The sequence below is a fragment of the Oreochromis aureus genome, linkage group 15 (assembly GCF_013358895.1).
Source record: "Oreochromis aureus strain Israel breed Guangdong linkage group 15, ZZ_aureus, whole genome shotgun sequence".
Classification (NCBI taxonomy): domain Eukaryota; kingdom Metazoa; phylum Chordata; class Actinopteri; order Cichliformes; family Cichlidae; genus Oreochromis; species Oreochromis aureus.
The window spans coordinates 25,306,659-25,326,469 of record NC_052956.1 but is presented as its reverse complement, the minus strand read 5'-3'; the positions used below and the strand labels follow the sequence as shown (position 1 = coordinate 25,326,469).

Below are 19,811 nucleotides of genomic sequence, written 5' to 3'. Positions count from 1 at the left end.
CTCAAAGTGTTTGCTGCTTGTTTAAGAAAGTTTCCCACACCATTTTAATGGCATGCAGATTTCTAATCAATCGGACTTTGTGGTCTGTGGTGGGTGCAGATTGGCTGCTTGCACAGATCGAGGCCTCAAAGTTATATTTCAGGGACAGTCTGTCTAACCAACTGTGTGCTTACTGCAGCCAAAAATCAAGCGCTCCTCAAGTACTTTGGCCATTTGAAATGTAACCCCGAGCCTGGCTGCAGCCCACACATGCTGCATATTCACAGACCGTTCAGCAGAGTGGGTGGACGGGCGGGCGGAGAAAGCCGAGACTTTGTTTGAGAGGAATGTGTTCGAGAGATGTCAGCAAATCATCGCAGCATTCAGCCGAGTGAAAAAGCAGGAATTCGGTAATCGTGGATGGCATGTGGTTCAAAAGAGGTGAGGAGGGCTGAGGATTGTGCCCAGTCATAATTTACCTCCAGCTTTCTCCCTTCGTCCTCTTTTTTAGCCTAACACTCTCACTGACTGTCACCTTCTCTTCTGTCGCTTCCGTTTTTCTGTGCTGCCCTCGCTTTTCCATTTTCTCCCCTTCCTGTTCTTTTCACAACCTCAGCACAATGAATCCCCCATTTTCTACTCCGTGTGCTTCTATTACCTCTTTTCTATTTTCCTCAGTGTACTGTAGCAGACAGATAATCCACGGTCTCTTTTTTACAGTACAGAAGTGAGAGGAAGCAAATGGGGGGAGATGGAGATTGGGCTCTTTAGGAACAGGATACCACAGCCCACTTATTGGTCTGGACTACTTTTGTTGGTTTGGACAAGTTAGCTCCAATGAAAGGAAACTTTACTTCACAGCAGTGTTCCTATAAACCAGCAGTTTTGCCAGTTTGGTGTTTGTCTGAACCAAGTCCGTTACCTCACCCCTTTTCAACACCTTCGGCAGAAACCGGACCGTGAGCCAGAACTTAAAGCCTAACCTCAGTCCTAGACCTCATCAAAGCTCGGGTTTGGGAGTCAGCAGGCTAAACAAGTTAGTCTAGGTGCCCATGAATCCAAAAACATCAACCTCCTTTGGGAGGATGCCACGCGGGAAGTGATATCAGTAGATCCTGATCAGATACCTAAATCCCCTCACAGTAACATGAAAATGAGCAGTTCTAGTTTGAGCTCCTCGTCCTGTCTCCAAGACCAAATCACAGCCTGATGAAGCTAACAGAACCAAATCTCCCACAGACAGCAAAAACCCTGAAAACCTTAAGCTTATGACCCTCTCCAGTCAGGTTTCACGTTCACATGCCCACTGCCTATTTCAAGTATGCGAGTATCAAACAACTTTCGTTCATGAGCTGTACTTTAGCCGTCTCCGTTTTCCAGCTTTGCGTCGTATTGCACTTCCTCTCATTTTGCAGTTGTTCTTACGTGTTATTTAGCTGTGCTGTCTCTAGTGTCTGACTACCAACAACTGAACTGCTGATATCAAACTCCACTCATGCCACCCGCCATCTGTTTGGAGTTTGTTTTAGCAGATCAGCTGCAAATTTTCGTTCATTCTTTTTTATTAAGATTTGACTTCTTTCTTCACAGTGTTGGACCACAACAAGGAATCAGGACAGCAAACTCCCATGACGCCCATGTGGGTGGCAAATCACGCAGCCACACCTTGTGTCAGGGGTCGTGTGCGGAGGCGAGGGAGAGATGACCCACACGCAGGACTCTTGGTGCAGAATGAGGAGGTTTATTGGAAACGGAGACCAAAGATGACAGGATGGCTGGCTGAACTTAATGGACTGGTAGACTAGCTGGCTTACTGAACTGAACACGCGACAGGAACAACATTACAGGAACATCAATGACACGACACTGGACTGGTTGAACTGAGGAACATAAATACACAGGCTGAGTGAGGAGTGATTAGAAACTGGTGAGTACACAGCTGAACATAATAAACTAATGATAAATGGGAGGAGGACTGAACATAATGCACATGGACCAAGGTTAACACAATAAAACAGGAAGTGAAACAGACAGAATATAAACAGTGAACATGAACTAAGAATACCGGGTCAACGACCCAGAAACCCTGACACCTTGCCCCATCCTGTCCAGCGACTTTCTTTTTCCATCTCGTGAATCTAAGAGAGAAGACAAAATCATGGCTCCTCTGAGGTGTGCAAATGTTCTTCAACACTAACTGTGCTGACAGTGATCGCGTCCATGTCCTACATTTTATTTTGACTTTTGCCTCTTGTTCTGTTTTCTGACTCTCCTCTTGTCTCTGTGCAGGATGTTGTGATTGGGGAATAAAAGCAGCATTGTGCTGATAAGCAGATATGCCGAGCCTGTTAACAGCACAAAGTGTTGGACCAGAAAGAGTGGAGGCAGATGAAGAAAGTAGTCACTGGTAATGAGCTTTAATTTAACTGGCTAGACAACTAAATTGCTTTGCCATTATTGTCAAAATATGTGACAGGAAAAAGCACAGATTCACAAATTCCTGTAAATTTACTGTTATTGCGTATCTGAATTTGAGACTAACAACAACAGAAGCGATGTGCTCTCATAGCAGCTCAAAATGCACATTTCCTTTCGTTGTCAGCAAAGGCGCTTATGTTCACCCTGTATGGCTTCATCAGGGCGTCGCAGTGCTGACAGTAGCTCATGAACTGTAATTAATACGATGACCCGGCACAGAACAGCGCACCATAACTCACCGTGATAAGTGGAAAACATGTTTATACTCAAGAGCTGTTTGTCCATATTTATGGGCGCCAGATGCGGTTAAAGTAATATTGTGCAGCATTTTCATATAAACCAGCAGTTGACACTTGTAATAACACTGTGGCATGTTAACCAATATTCAGCTCGTTGAAGCTTTTCCATGTAAGTGCCTGGCTGGATTTTACTTGAGGAAAAGAAAAACCCTGTTCCTCTCTGAGCTGGCAAAGACAAACCGAGATTTAAATTCTCTCTCTGCGGTCTGGCAGGAGGGCGGATGACTTCAAGGCACCCTGTAGAGCTTTTGAAGAGCTCTCATATGAAGCCGTGTTTTGTTTCTGACTATTTCCCCAATGAATACACATAGCTTTGCTTTTGCTTGTTCACAGGAACCATCCACACTGCGTCACTAAATTAATGTGCATTATTTTCAGCCCATAAAACATACAGTCCACTGTGTCGAATTAAAAGAAAACCACTCTGTGAATAAGTCCTTGCAGCAATGCGATTAGCAGCTTGTAGGTGTCTGTACCCCCCCCACCTGCCGCTGGCATCAATAGGAGGTGAGAGACAAGCTAACGTGCATGCACATGCATGTACGATACTGTATGAGCACATAGCCTCCATCACCACTGGCCTCATTAACAGACCAAAGAGTGACATAAACCTGGTTTGACCAGCCTCCATCACCACTGGCCTCATTAACAGACCAAAGAGTGACATAAACCTGGTTTGACCAGGGGCTCTCTGCTAGACTCATAAAACAGGAAAGAACATTTTTCAGGTAAACAAAATCAACAGCACTTTTCTCCGTGGAGACATAAATAAGTGTGAAGTGCACTTGGAACAAAAGCGTCCCCACAGACATCATTAATAAAAAATATTTATTTAATGCTTCAAAGGACAGCTCATCCAGTTTTTGTTTCATTAGAAAGTTTTAAGTCGCATGTATCTTATATATATATAATGTTTTGTTGTCGGTTTGGTGATAGTTACTTCCTGTTTTATTTGGTCTCATGTCTTATGTTTAGTTTTGCTGTGTCCCCTGTCCTTCATTATCTGCATGTGTATTTAAGCCCTCACTTCCTTGTTGTGTCATACTGTTGGTTTCTTTGTGTTTCTCCCACTTGATACACAGACTTTGTTTGTTTTCTGTCACTTGCTACTAGGATTTCAGTTTTTTCACCTGCAACCTGGATTTAAAGGTTAGCTGTGGTATTTCCACTCCGTCCTCCAAGTCTGCATTCTGGGTCCACCTTATCCATTTCTACACTCCACATGACAGAGATATCTTGTATTAGAAGTTGCTTAAGGTATGAAGTAGAGATGGTGATGACAGTTTATTGCCTTTTGAGTGTATCTCTTCATTGCTATTGTCACTGACAGTACAGCTAAAAAGTAGAAAAGAAAAGAAACACGGGAAAAACGCAGGCAAAAAAAGGTAAAGCCAAAGATGACATCATCAAATGGTGATGAAAACCACACAAAATCAAAGCCCACTGAAGCTCTGGCAGGTAAATCCAGCACTCTATGTCCACCAGCACTCTCCAAAGACTGAAGCCTAAATGAACCCTCCTCCTAAAGTGGAAGAAAACGTGCTACAACACAAAAATATAATTCAGGGTGAACTGTTCGTTCTGAATAGGATGGCACCAACAAACTGTGCCATCAGAAGTGAAACAATCTTTACAGAGGACGGTTTGGTTTTAGCAGTGTGCCTAAAAAACTGTTCATTTGCTTACAGCTCAGCAAAGATAGTTGTGTCTTTTTTTCTTAATGCCTTTAGCTCGTTAGCCAAACATGCAAATATTAGCATGAAGCCTCCGCGTTTAAGAGCTCTGTGGCCTTCAGATGGGACCTCACGTGTCTGCTCTGATCCTTTCCTGTGTTCCTCCAACAGGCTCAGACTAAAACAAAACAGTTCACTCAGTTAATCCTCAAACTGTAGCTGCTGATCAGAAACACTAACACTCCAATGCTCAGTGACTCTCAGCGTTTCCTCTCTGGACACAGCCAGCATTACTGCACGCTGTCCTCTGTTACACAAAGACGTTTTGAGACCTGTTTGAAGGACTAATTTCATTTCCCCAACATACTAGACCAAGTATGAGAGTATGAGGTAATTCCAAGTGCTTCATTCCACTTCATGGAATGAACTTTTTCTTTCCAAGTACGTACAAAATGCTTTTTAACTAACTTTAAATAAATTAAATGAAGAACGCGGAGGCGGGAGGTCAGCGGGTGGCCAGGGCCACTTCTAAGAACTAATTTTAAATGATTATTTATTTAAATAATAAAACACAGCTTTGTGTGGAACTATGTCTCTATGGGAGTTCACAAGCAGTTTTTAGTATATACACCTAATTATCAATAAGCTTTGTCAATACAGAACAATCAATTATTCCTGGCTTGCCTCAAAAATGTCTAATTCAGTGACAATTAAAGATCACATAACTGAAATTCCAGAACATTAATGAAACTTAATAATAGTAAAGACATTAACAGAGAGGTCACTGCAAACAGCTGGATCACCACCAAATAAGGACAGATGATTTAAAATCTGGAGCTCAATAATTATTCAGTTTTTAAGCAAAAATCTCAAATATTTTCTTGTTTTATTTACAAAAATCTAAAGACGTCTCACTTTTTTCTTCCATGAATGACAGTGAATGAAATTTTAAAAAATTCCAGGGCTTTTTCAGACTTTTCCCACTGCTGTCGCTGCTTCTGTGTAAATGACATTTATGTGTATCTGAATCCATTTGCAGAGGCTGTGACCTGCATTTGAACCTCTGCTACACAAACCTGTGAATGAGTGTGACATTGAATCATTTCTAATCTCCGAGCAGCAGACATCTGCGAATGCGGACTCCATGTAACACATTTTATTCTCCAGACTAATCCTCTGTTTGTGTTTCCTCCTGCTGCAATTATCCAGTTTCCCTGCAGGGACCAATTAAGTTCATGTCATGTTTATTTATTACTAATTCTGCTGCGATTTCAGCTGAGCAAAGTGTGGAAGCCCAGCTGCAGTAAATGTGATCATCTAGGGATACAAGCAAAAGTTACTTTCATTATAGTTATAGTTTATTCATCAATATTATAATTGATGTTTAATTTATAACATGTGAAAGAAGATACTTTAATGAAGGCGTTTTAATCCTGGGAACTTGTGGATACTGATGATGTAATGAAAAAAAAGAGTCTAGCTTATCTAACAGTGCATTTCTGTATCACTGGATAATTCTGCTGCAGGGCTATGACAGTATTTAACGCACAGAGAAGAGACACGTGTTGCATCTGTATTAAAGCAGTCTGCATCCATATACAGTATATGGATGCAGACTGCTTTAATACGGGCACTCCTAGTGCCAAAAAAACAAAAGTCGAGGCTTCAAAATGCATCCGGAAATCGATGGAAGATGCCACAGAGCATAATCTACAGCTTTCATACACAGCTGATAATCTGAACCTTTAAATAACTGCTGCTGGGGAAGATCTTTTGTTTTGTGATTATGTTTTGCTGATGACATTCTACTGTTGTACATTAACCTCCTAGGACCTGGCGTCCACATATGTGGACATCACATTTTGGGTTGTCTAGACCAAAATACTAAATTTTGCTGTACAGTGGCCTGATATCCACTTACGAGGACATTATACTGCCACTGTTCTATCAAAATTTTAAACGAATATCCTCATATGTGGCTCTCATTTCTCTCAGACACAAAACTCAGGTAGAAAAAAATCTGGTAATTCTTTGTTTTTACATTGTTTTTACAATATGCCCAAAGATCAAAGAGAAATTTAAATTGCATGGCACGGAAGAGTTCGGGTCTTAGGAGGTTAAAAAAACATAAATCCAAAGGAATGAAAAAAGGAGACTGTTACACATTCCAGTCCATGCATTAGCACAAGCCAACACACACATAAACTCACACTCACACAGGTGTACACAGAGTGTTAGCAGCACTCACCACTAGCTGGCGCAGTAGTTGTTAAGTAAATACAATGAGGGTAGCAAACTGTGAAGAGAGGGACAGGTTAGTGGGCATGAGTTCCAAAACAACACAGACAAGAATCATTAGAGAGATCTGTTAATGCAAATGTAAGGTTGACACACTTAATAAACAAAAGACAAAAAGTAAGTCATCAGTCACTCAGGCAGCGTTTAATCTTCAGAACATCAGTCAAATCAGCGTAGGTAGTCTGAAGCTCCAGGAATTAGACAGATCCCACAAAATCAAAAGTGCATTTCTGCAGAAGTGTGGAGGTTACCCGAAATGGAAATGCCTGCAGTCTTAAACACCTTCTTATGTGTTTTCCATCTACTTACTGATTTAACTGACTGAAGAGTTGATGTCACTCTGAAGCTTGTTGTGCACTGTGTGCTGCACTGTGTCAAAGCTGTAACATGAAAGACCTCACTCATGTCTCAGTCTATAAAGTCTCTGTATGTGTGGATCTCACAGATAAAGTTTCAGGTAGAGCTAAAGTGAACGCCCCCACATAATGTCAGCTTCTTACTGTAAGTGCAGGACAATATGGAAGCTTTGTGCAGAATCATGCATTTCTGAAAAACCACCACAAGTCTCAGAGGTAAACAGGCATGCACACACAGACACACAGACACACACACACACACACACACACACACAGAAGGCTCTTTCTCCAGTGGGTACAGTGTTGGCTGGAATTTCACTAAAACCGCTGTGGCTAACCCCCTGTGGCTACACGCTCGTTTACAAAGCTTTAACTAGGAGGTACTGCACTGTCGGCGCACACACTCACACAAACACACACACACACACAAGTACACACAGGTTTGTACCAGTGGGTGTGTGTATGTGTGCAAAACATGCTAATAAAAACAGTGAAAAATCTTTAATAACTGAGTCATTTAAATGTACATGCCTCCATTCGGAGCGGTACAGTAGCACACATCTGTGTCGGTGTGTTTCACCAGCCAAGTGGGTTTGTGGACCAGAGCAGGAATCACAGTGATTTCTGATCAGCAGCCAAACAGGTTGCTGGAGCTGATTAAGTCACCAGGCGCAGCTAAAATCTACCAGAATTTGGCTGAAGTCTGGTTCTAATTTTCCATGCTGATAGCAAACAGACTGAAGTGCTGAGTACCTGGAGGTGTGTGTGTGTAAGTGTGTGGGAGAGACATGCGACTTCTCGGTGCCACAGTAAATGGGAAGAAAAATGTTTTCATGGCAACGTTTAGTGTGCACACTCAGCAAACACGATGTGTTAGAACGTCTCTCGGCTCTTCCTGACTCCTCTGTGTGGACCGCTGGTTCCAGCTGAAGAACACAGTTTGAGTTTTTTAGTTTCTTCTTCGTGTTTCAGCTTTTCCACATTTGCTAATGTTGTAAATCAAAGAAACGTCTCAGCGCGGCTCCTCGACTTAACCGCCTTTCTTCTGTGTGTTGTGGCAGGCTGTGGGTAATGTAACGCTGACAATGATTCACACCTCTGGGTCGGACGCCACCACGGTGACGCAGCCCGGTTGACTTGAAACACAATGCTTCCTAGTGTGAAACACGAGGTGTGAGCAGAAGCTTACAGGAACGCTCTATGCAAATGAAAAGCCTCATTTAAATGCGCCTGCTTTTAGCACCGCTGCTATTCTTAGAGTCCCTCTGTGATGCGTGCAGGATCTCTCTCAAAGCTCAGACTGGTCATCATTCAACTTCAGTTTCATTTTTCAGGAAGTGGGCAACGATGCAGCGAATCTGCCAAGCAGTTTAGATCGTGACCGAAGATGGCGATGTGTCGGTGCAGCCAAAAATCTCCTTCACAGTCGGAGTGCTGTGTGCGCAGATGCCTCAGGGGTCTCAATAAATGCCAATAAATGATTTAAAAACATGGCGATCGTGCTCCTGCTCTCACTCATTGCCATTGGGATCAGAATGTGCCGATCCTGGCATTGATCCTTCATTAAAAATTTTGATCGTGTTCAAGGTCTGTTTAGATGGCGAGGTGTCAGACTGGACTTCCAGGGAGTGATCTAAGATTAGCAGCTAAATGTGCAGAGAAACAAACAAACTTTCTGATCGCTGCTCGTGCAGTAAAAATGTCAAATAAAAAAGTTCTCTCCTTTTTGCACATTTCACATTTTGCAGATCCATCCAGTGACCCAGTTCAGGCCTCCTGGCAGATCAGTCTGACACCCCTGACCTGCAACACACATGGCTCTATCACAGCCCATGCAGCACACGCCCCTGTTCCCGCTATTGTGCTTGTTTAATCACATTTTGATTTCTTTCCTGTACTCACTGCAGCTGAGCGAGGTGTCGGTCTGGGCCAGAGAGGCCGGGATGGCCCAGTGGCTGTTGTCCCAGTCGATGACATTCCCCACGCTTTCACACTTTAATGCGCCGAGCTGCTGAATGGACATGGCGTAATCCCACAGCCGCAGGTTGTAGATGTTCCCATCGAAGCTCTGCTGCTGATCTGAATAAATCCCAGAAAAACAGCACTGAGAATTACAGAAATTTATTAATTTATTTTCCTCTAAGATCACAATAATAATTCCACATCCTCAAAGTATGCAGTTACATCAACGTCTGCTTAGGTAGAAGCGAGTTAGTAATGAGCTCAGCACCATAGAGCAGGTAGCATGGCTCGAGACTTTCCCGCTTACTAACAGAAGTGACTGCATCACTTATCAAACCAAGGTGCTGTTAATGTATGTGACATCACAGGGTGCCATGAAATGTCATGCAGAGAATCAGCATTCAAGGTTGGAGTTTTTTTTGGTTGCTTTAATATTCTGTCTACGAGTGTGTTTCATCTATTTTATCCTTTAATGCAGACAGTTTTACATCTCTTAATCCTGCAGATCCCCAAACCAGTGATTACCGGGTGGTGAAGGTTCTCTACAGAATGTCTTTAAAGTGGTTTGACACTTTACGTGCATGTCTAACAAAATGCATCAAAAAATGAAACTCGTGTTGGAGCTTACTTCCTATCCGGAATTCTCCCCCAGCCTGCACGGAGTGTCCGGTGGAGCTGGAGCAGGCCTTGGCCCAGTAGTTACCATTGAAGTAAACTGCCACACGCCCATTTGATGATGTCCAGAGGACACAGAAGGACTTCATGGAGTAAGTGAAGTCAGAGGGTAAGATGATGTTGTCTATTGGACAGACCACTCCATCGACGACCATCTTCATCCCCGTGCCATCGGAACCAAGACTCAGCAACATGGCGCTGCTGTTGTTGGAGTAAGTGAAGATCCATTCTTTCTGTTCAGGGAACAAGAACAATAGCTAACACGAACTTACTGTGGTGGGATGAATAACACACACATGGATATAAATTAAATAATTTAAAGCCCCTAAACAGGTCTATTTTCTTATGATATGACTTACTTAAGATTGAAGCTGTAAAAATCAAAAAGATCTAAAATAATCAGTGACATTAATCCAGACCTGTTTCAGGCTGATGCGCTCCACCTCGAAGCATATGGTCAGCTGACTCAGCGCAGGGATGGAAACAGAATTGGCGACCTTGGTGATCTGCCCAACGCCGCTGGTCATCTTGATCTTCTGGTTCCTCAGGGCCACAGCAACTAAAACGCAGAGACGGACATCAAGAAGAAGGAAGGACGAGAAAAGTAAAAAGGAGGAAAGAAATAAGATAAGGAAGCAAGCAAAAGGAAACAAGGTGAAAGAGCAAAAAGAATAAAAGAAAATTCAGGAAAAATTCAAGATTCACGATAAAAAAGGAAAAAAGACAGAAATGAAATAAAAGAGAAAATTCCAGCACCAAAAGAATGGAAGAGAGTAAAAAATAACAAAAATAGAAAGTAGGAGAAGTAAGAAAAGTAAAGAGATGAAAAAAAAGAAATCCAGAAATTCAATCAAAGGAAGAAAGAAATGTTTAAAAAAGAACAAAAACAAAAGGACAAAAACAGGAGTGAAAACTCAGAATCACAGAAGGGAAAATTAACGAGTCTTTGATTGGTTTTTCAGTTTAAACAGTTCAAATCAAAACTCGATTTCACCTAACAAAGCTAATTATTATTGTTCAGATGTGATTTGGTGATTATATTTGCTTCATGTGCTGAACTTTTAAATGAAATTTTGAGTGAAAAAAGCAAAGCGGTGACGATGAGTCTGAGTTCGACTCTCAGAAAACACACGTTTTATCCACAAGCAGCTCCTAACCAGGACCTCAGCCTTTCTCAAGTGTCATGTCAAACAAAGTTTCTCAGCAGGAGACCGGCTCTGGCTGGAGCTGTCGTCTGTCACTGCTCACTGGAAAAACGCTTAAATACGACGACACAGCAAACATGCATGAAGGCAGGTACACACGATGCATCAACACACCGCAACCGCGTTGGGTCAGTCGGTGACACGTCGGACTGTCTGTGACGGAGACGCTCCGGTCTCTTGACTGCACGTTAACCTAAAAACATGCACCTTCAGTCAGACTGTGCATGAACTCATACAGCTAAAGTCAGGAGGCTGGCCTCCAGCGAGGAGACGATGTAGAGTTTCCAAGTCCAATTCAGCCTCTCATACAAACCAGGAAATTGATTGACTGATTATACTTTTTATCACTGATGAAACAACTGGTGTGGAAACGCTTCCCTCTGTTTTTATCACAAAAGCCTTTAGATGATAAATGCTTCTGATTTAGGAACAGCTTTGTTGTCATGGTGTTAAGCTGGAGTGCAATGACACTGGACACCTGGTACTAAACAACAAAGCCTTTCCACTCTCCAATGTCCAACATTTCCTGGGCCGACAAACTGCCCTGAAATCCATGCTAAGCTAATGCTATATGTTATCTTCACCTGTTGGTTCATCAAGAGACTGCGAGGCCTCTTCACATGATTTAAGGCTTTATGTCAGGGGTGTCAAACTCATTTTACAGCCCACTTTGACCTTAAGCGGGCCAGTTACATGTTTAATTGATTTCTTTCTTTGGTGTGACAAAGAAAGAAATCTGTCAGCGCAACTCTTTGGACTTAAACTGTAAGAAATAAATATGTAAAATTGCAGAAAAGTTCTGCTAGCCCATTGTTCATACTGTCCATTAGATTTTAACTCTAGTCTTAAAAAAGAGATTTTTATGGTAGAAAGTGAAAAACAGAAACATTTCTGTTTTTCACTAAGGTTTTATTAGAGACAAAGCTACGTGTTTTGTAATTTGGCAGAATTTGTGAAAGTTGAAATTTCTTCGGTATTGAACAGCAGAAATGAGGTTGCAACATCAGAATCTGTGAGACGTCGTCTGTCAGCACTGATGTTGTGTCCGCGTGTATGCCGTCAGGTGAATGAGCCGTACTTTCTGTTTACATCTTTTTGCAGAGTCTGTTTACCTGCTCTTTCATCGTTTGCTGTTTCAGCTGTTTGGTGGTCGTTAAAATGGTTTTGTAAGCTTTTAGCTGACATTCTGACGTTCCCGTGGATACCACACATGTCTATGTTTAAATAACAGATCTCTGTACATCACATTAAACCAGATGTTCTCCCTCTCGTCTCCGGTAACGGGGCATTGGGGTTCAACGGGTTAATTGTTTATTGTAAATTACTTTGTGCAGTACGAACGGCCCTAAGGGAGTTTTTTTCTGTATGTATCATTCCTATCAAATTAAAGTCCCACCCCCGCCCGCATAGATTCTCAGCAGGGCCATCAATAACTGACATATGAAATTATCTCACGGACTGGATATAATCGTATGGCAGGCCGGATGTGGCCCGCGGGCCATACATTTGACACCCCTGCTTTACTTGCTGCTTTTGACCAGTTTGAAACTTTGCAGTGTGCTGCACAGATACACCCTCCATCTGTGAGTAGATGAACACTGGCTGGTTGTTGGACTGCTAATGGTCGGCTGCAAAGATTTCACATGTCAGCAAACCAAAATGGGTTCACACCTGCGTGTGAAAAACCTCCTGGACCAAATTCTCCTTTAGTGAGCAGTTTAGTGAGCAGAGCATTTGTAATCCTCATACTGTAACATCGGCCCTTTGCTGTTTGTCACCAAATGAGCCGTCCTTGTCGCCAAACCAATCCTCAAACTCTTTTTGTTTAATGCCTGACTTAGTTAAGACACACTGGAAGATCAGGACCCTGTTGGCGGCTTTCACCTACCATGTTGGAAGCTAACTCTGAAGCCTTTCTTCTGCACACTGAAGTCGGAGGTAAAAGACAGCACCATCTGGTTCCCCGTTGAGTTTTGCGTCAGCCCGTTGGCCGTCAGACCACAGAACACAACTTCAGTGCTGCCTGTATTCACTTTCACCCAGTCGTAGATGCATCCCGGCGCCTCCTCCAGTTCAAAGTCCAGGAAGGACAGCTGGATAATGAAGCCGGCGGGGGCCTTCATGATCCACCTACAGTTGTACGAATTGGGGTATCTCTGGGGGTAGCACGGTGATGTGATTTCTCCCTGGGACTCCGTTAGCACCAGGTTACAGTTTGTGGAGGCGCAGCCCAGTACTGGGGGTGATAAATTCATGAGTGTTCACACTGTGACAACCTTCAATGAGGCAGCAACTTCACGGAGACAGGACGCTTAGTAGACAAGGACACGGGGATAAAAATGAGACAAAGAGTACAGGACTACAGGGCCATAAGACGTGAAACAGACAGGGGACAGACATATTTCTACAATCTTTAGAAGTCAAAAGGCAAACGCAGCCCAGTCAGCCAGTCAGGGATCAAGAAAGGTTTTCAAGAAGGACTCAGAAGACAAACCCAGTACGTTTTATTGTTGTTTACAGGACAAGAAGATAAGATGAGGGGATGCAAGAAGAGTAGTTCAGGAGTAATCTTGGAGGAATCGCACTTCAGCTATGAGCCAGAACAATTCGTGCAGTTAATCCAGAGAGTAATCAGTCAAACGAGCAGACTGACACCACAACCTGACTCTTGCAAGTTTACATTGAAAACACACAAGCATGCACATGCAAAGTGAGTGAGTCACCCTTGTTTCAAGAGGCAGTCAAATTCTTCACTTTTAAACAAAAATATGAAAATCTTGGCTGAAAAAAAACACGAGCAGCTGTGTTTTTTGTTTCGTTTGCAAAACTGAAGTTCTCTGAGATCCAAAGAAAACCACTTTCATTTAAAGGTGCCGATACATGCTGCACTTTGGCCGGCTGAGATTCCATATTTATGTTAATATAAAGTCATGTTTCACATTTTCACATCCCGGTAACGGGGCCATGTATAGCCCTATCCACCTCCAGCCGTAAAACGTTCGCTGTTAATGGAACTCAAGTTTGATTTTTCTAAACATGAAACATGTTGGCCTTCATCATCCTCAACAACAGCTGGAAACAAGAACGTTTCCTGAGGAAAAAAAAATAATAACAGACAAGAGCTGAAATGGAAAGTGGAAAGAATGGTTTGCCTCTCTCGCTCGGGGCAACAATGGCCTCCGTTGATCTCAGGCTCGGCCTTTGCGGCAGCCAAAACCACAGCCGACGTCAGAAACGCCGGCATGCGCGCGTCTCAGAGCCCTTGCTCCAATAAGGAAAGCTCGTCGGTGTAACATTTCTCACAGTCATCTTATTTCATATTCATTCGTGCAGGCTGCACAGCTTTACTGCAGAAACTGACAGCTTCACGCCTCACTCATGGGAACAGAAGCAGATGAGGTGAAGCTCACGCATCGTTCTGGTAAATGTTTTTAATGAAGTGCAGCAGACTTTAAATTACGATCGTGGCATGTTGCCAGATCCTGAAACGCTTTCAGGCTTCTCAAGCGCTGCTTAAATCAAAATAAGGAGAAAGCTGCTCAAACAGCTAAATCGTGGCCGTTAATCCTTTGAGCCACCAGCACGAGTCATAACATGAAAAAGGAGTCATTTAAAATCATTTAAATGCATTTAAATAAGCTAATTGCCACATATTTACCTCCTTTCACAAATATTTGTACGTATGAGTGACCAGAGGAAGGGGTCAGTGTTTCTCTGCTAATGGAACATCCTCGACATCCTCTTCACGGATTCCCCAAAACACACGTAAGGAGTCTCTGCAGAGTGCTGTGTTACTGTTACTCAATCAGAGTAGGTAGGTAGGTGTTCCCCAGCCTTCACATCTGATTGGTCGATCAAATGCACAAGCCTAGCTCAGGCACATCCTCGGCCATGCCCACCATCCACAGCGATGGTCGAGGAGTATTTAGAAATCTCCCAGCTGTGTCCTTTAGAGACCTCTGCCTAAGAAACCGTGATCACCTTCATGCTTCATGTGTTTTTTAATTCTGTGGATTCAGGGTTTGTTTACAATGTGACGAGGCTATTAGCCCATCTGGTGATCAGTGATTTCACAGGACACCGGACAAAAACCTGCATGTACACAATCACCACTCACCGGTGGTGACAAACTCTTGCTGACTGTGTCCCAAAAAAGGTTTTAAATGCTTTTTGCTGCTGTAAGCCATACTCCTGCTGTGCTTCTGCCTTTTAATGCACCTGGCTTTGAAATGGCATCGGTTGAATTGAAAAGTTGAAACCGTGGAGCGTGAGGTTATATCCCCCCCATGTATTCCCCCCCTCTCTCCTTGAGTCATTTATGTTCTACAAGCAATTTACTGAAAGCATGCTGAACATGTCGGATCAACAGAGAGTGATTTAGGATTTCTATGCTGACAGAAATACACGTGCATACTCTGACTGCACAGGTGCACGCAAACACATTCACAGCACACATGGCAAATTTATGCACAAACCCATTTCCACTCCTTCTGAGTGTGTGTGTGTGTGTGTGGGTGTGTGTGTGTGTGTGTGTATGTGTGTCTCAGCTAAACCTTTTGCTCCCATTAAAGTTGTTCAGTGTGAAATTTTAGGAACATTTGGATGTAACATCAAAAAGCACCAAGCTTTTTTTCCCCCCTTCCACTAATGGAAAAACTAGACGCTGCCACACGATTCAGAAAACAGCTTCACTCTCTCTCTTTCCCAGCTCTGTTTCTCTCTCTTCCTCACACACACGCACACACACGCGCACATACAAAATGAGTGTTTCCCGTGTCTCTTGGGGAGTGTAGACTTTTCTTGGTGAAACCCTCGATCTCTCCTGATTCCCTGATTTCATTCAGGGTACGTTGTGTGTGTGTGTGTATTTGTGTGTGTGTGTGTGTGTGTGTGTGGAGGGGGGGGGGGCATTTGTAAGCCGCACAGTTCATCCCTCAAAAGCCTAAAAGCTGCCTCTCAAGTTTCTGGCAGTACAACTTCACGTTTCTCTGGATTCTCTCGTCTCGGCTTTACAAGCTTGTGAACAGCCGACCCTCCTGATCGACAGACTCTAATGGCCGGACCCTTATCAGCCAACATTTTAATATTCAGCCATAATATTTTGAAATTCACTAACTGATTTGATTATCTCACCAACACTAACAAGATGCTGACACTCTCCCTGAGTGCACTCTAAGTGTCCAAATACCATTGGTCTGATCCGTCCTGCGTGCTTCTGTTTGACTGCAGCTAGTCTGAGTGTCGATATCTCCAAGAACAGAGCAGCGCAGGCAGGAAAAAAAAAAGGTTTCATGTTTTCAGTCTCGATATCAAACTACAACGCTCACAGACTCTGACGCTTTTCTTTCATGTCTCTTCAGCACACTGCCTGCACAATGTGCTGGCTGAATATAGCAGGACGCCCTGGACATTGTTTACTCAATGGATTTAAAGGTGCTGAAGGTAATTCACTTAGTCTGGCATAATTTGTCATTTCCTGTCCAAATGTTCCTTCAGTTTCCAAGATCAAAGACGGCAACATCATTGAAAGTCAAAATGTCTTTCAGCTCCAATAAAACAGTCAGTGAGGCTGGTCTCTTTAATATCCAGGCGTCCGTGAAACAGGGCTTGAGCAGAGTTAGGAGGTGGCAGAAAGTCACAAAACTAGCTGATATCTCAAGATGTTACACCATGTTTTCACTAGCATAGCATTACTAAAAAAATCTACAGCACTAGTACAATCAAGGATGTCACCAAAACCAATATTTACATTACCTTTCAGTACCAAAATTCTGAAAACATGACAGTACTTCGTTTTTTGCCAGATAGGGTTGTTAAAAGAAAGTGATATTTGGGTACCAATAAAGATTACTATCAAATTAGATGCTCATTTTCAACAATATACCAACTAGTGATGGGAATTCTGGGTCTTTTTAGAGAACTGGCTCTTTCGACTCGGCTCACTAAAAAGAGCCGGCTCTTTCAGCTCCCAACCGGCTCTTCAGGTTGTTTTGTTGCTTTAATTAATTTATTATCAACAAAAATATAAAATTATGCACAAAAGGAATTACTAATGTAAAAAAAAAAAAAACATGTTTCTTATTCATATATGTTTATATATAACGATATACGGTGGCCCCTAGAGACAAAGCATGTACAAACTCCAAAACACATACAAACTCCGAAGCACGTATAAACTCCAAAACACGTTGCTAGCGTTAACTGAACTTCCAAAACAGAGCTACCTAGATCACTTAAATTACACAATTGAAAACATATGTGTAATGTTTGTGTATTTATACACAAACACTCATATATATTCAAATAATTAAAAAAAAAATGTTCATTTACCTGACCTCTTAAACCCCAAGGGGGTTTCTGAGCTTCCTGCTCGAAAATGCAATGCCTAAATTAAATTGATTATTTCTCTGCAATTACAAACTCTGTCCTTACAATCTTGGTATCAAAATGAAGCTAACACTTGGGACATTTAATCAGAGGTGTAAATATTAAAGCAGATATTACTGTGTCAAAGTTACTGAGACTGGAACACAGAAAAAGTAAGTAGATTTTATTCTCGCCTAATTTTTTTTTGTAATTTTTAGCATATAACCCTTTTAAAAATATGGCTCAGATCATATTTGGTTCCAGAAATCAAGTAACCAACATATAAGCATAATCTGTGCAAAGATTTGTGTTTCTAAAGTAAAACAGTGAAAAACTACAGCCCTGTCAATACATGAATATCCAGACGTTGTACAAAAATGTCCAATTTTGGCACACAATTGGACACCATGCCAGTTTATTTTTTTAGGTATTAAAGAGCAGAAATTAATAAATTTTATTAACAGGCCTAAAAATGCTTTTTTTTAAAATATATTTTTGAAGAATTAACCACACATTTACATGCTACTGGCCCTTTTCTGCCGTGCGCATGGAGCGCTTCATTGGCCTCTGGCCCTTTAAATTTTGAGGGGCTGTAACTTTGGGGTCTTTTGGTCAATTTGCATGATTGACACCTCTTTTTAATCGTTTTAGCCAATAGATTCAAAGTAACGATGCCACGTTGCCCGGTTACATGAAGTCTGAAGAATTTCTGGTTCGGTTTTGTGTGTTTAGCGGACTTCTGCGCATTTACGTAACTGCTCGTTTAATCGCGGCTTGTTTTCGGTGTGTTTGGTGGTTGTAGAAATGGTTTATATGACATTTTAGCTGAGATTCTGAGGTTTCTGTGGATACCACACATGTCTGGATTTATATTTCTCAACCGGCGTTATAACCGATTAAACGTGATCTCCTCCTTTTTGCCCCCAATGCCAGGGGCGTGGGGGAGAAGAGGTTAATACCACACACCAAATCCGGTAGTTGGTACTTCCTGGCTTGTGTAGCCACTAGGTCACAAAAGCTCAAAACTGCCCCTAGCGTCCTGGAGCACTTCCGTTGTGTTCTGGAGTTTGCACGTGCTTTGGAATTTGTATGTGCTTTGGAATTTGTACGTGTTTTGGAATTTGCATGTGTTTTGGAGTTTGTACGTTTTGGAGTTTGTACGTGCTTTGTCTCTAGGGGCAACCGTAAATATACTTTTATTTATTCTCTCCACATAAAATGTAATAAACAAATTATAAAATACAAAAAACAATTATTTACATTTCAAATTTTAACTATTTAAATTTTCAGCTTTTCTTTTTAAACAAATTTAAAGTGAAACAACACAAAACACTGCAAAACACAACACAATAAAATATAAATTAAAATATGCAAAACAAAAGGAAGATGCACATTCTCTGTCATATAGGCCTGGGATTTTTTGGGTGTTTTCCTGCTTGGAAATGCATACATAGGATTCACTGCATGAATAAACTTTCTGAATCCTTTATCATCCGTAACTGTAAATAGTTGTGGATGATTACCGTACCTCTAATGTAATGATGTTGTCTCTTGTTGTTGCCCCTGGCTCTCTTTCTCTCTCTTTCCCCCCTGCTCTGTTCCTGTGCTGCTGCCAGTGTAACTACCGCCCCTCCCCATTTGACACACAGCCCCTCCCCCCACTAGCAGCTTAACACACGGGCAACATCTTAAATACAGACACTCTGGTCTTTAAGAGGAAGTTCAGTAGTCCACAAAGCTCCCATTTCAACAACACTAAAGTATAAAACAGGTCAGAAATAACAACACCTTAATGCAAAGTTATCATTAAGAGAGGTGGCTAATATTACAAAGATCATCTTAATGTTACTCATTGTTATAGGATAACAGCTATTTGTTTCTCTCAAAATCTTTAATCAGAGATGTGAAAAATCTACCAGCAAACAGACAGAAACAGAAGTAGTCTACCAGAGAGATAGATATTATACACCTTATGTCAAACTGAGTGATTTATGGCCCCCAATAAAATATTCATGAGCTCAGGAAGTAAAGGAAGTAATAAAGGAAGTAATAAAAATATGATATTCATAAAATTATGATATTCATCCAAAATATCGTAGTTCATAGGTCATTGCTTTTTCCCCCCAAAAAATAATTAATTGATTATTTAGAAAGTTTATATATCAAATAGCATTCTTTCATTTTTAAGCCATTAAAAAGCTTTTTACTTTTTTATGCTTAAAACACGCCATCTGGTGGGGGGTCAGTGCGTGGGTGAGCGCGCGCCTGTGTCTGGGCCCGTGCTTGTGTGTGTGTGAAAATGTGTTAAATCATAGTAAAAGTGCTTAGTTAAACTTGTGCTTTTGTAACGTTCAGTATGGCCACACATACAGGGTGCATACCTCGGGGGAAAACTTTATTTCAATTTATTTGCATTTGTTTAATCCGAACAAGGAGATTTAGAATCAAGGTCAGAGTCGCAAAAAACTCTCGCGATCATAAACGCACCGCGGCTCCCAACATAAAAAACTTACTGAAAAA

General features: G+C 41.9%; 1 protein-coding gene and 1 long non-coding RNA gene across 5 annotated transcripts in view; one reads left to right on the top strand and one right to left on the bottom strand.

The window, feature by feature from the left end:
* The window catches only part of adgrg6 (adhesion G protein-coupled receptor G6), a 116,713-nt gene that overhangs the window by 60,819 nt on the left and 36,083 nt on the right, over positions 1–19,811 (bottom strand). For 2 of the 4 annotated variants that reach the window (XM_039598705.1, XM_039598707.1), the window contains exons 3-7: positions 12,814–13,161; positions 10,140–10,279; positions 9,674–9,953; positions 8,986–9,162; positions 6,678–6,725 (exon numbers count right to left, since the gene is read on the bottom strand). In XM_039598705.1, coding sequence (XP_039454639.1) covers positions 6,678–6,725; positions 8,986–9,162; positions 9,674–9,953; positions 10,140–10,279; positions 12,814–13,161 — 993 coding nt within the window. The remainder of the gene's footprint in view (positions 1–6,677; positions 6,726–8,985; positions 9,163–9,673; positions 9,954–10,139; positions 10,280–12,813; positions 13,162–19,811) is intronic. The other 2 variants (XM_039598706.1, XM_039598708.1) reach the window with 1 other exon arrangement.
* On the top strand, positions 1,583–8,587 carry LOC120433120. The gene is made up of 3 exons (XR_005608333.1): positions 1,583–2,151; positions 2,269–2,386; positions 8,418–8,587. It is a non-coding gene; the product is annotated as an uncharacterized LOC120433120 (long non-coding RNA).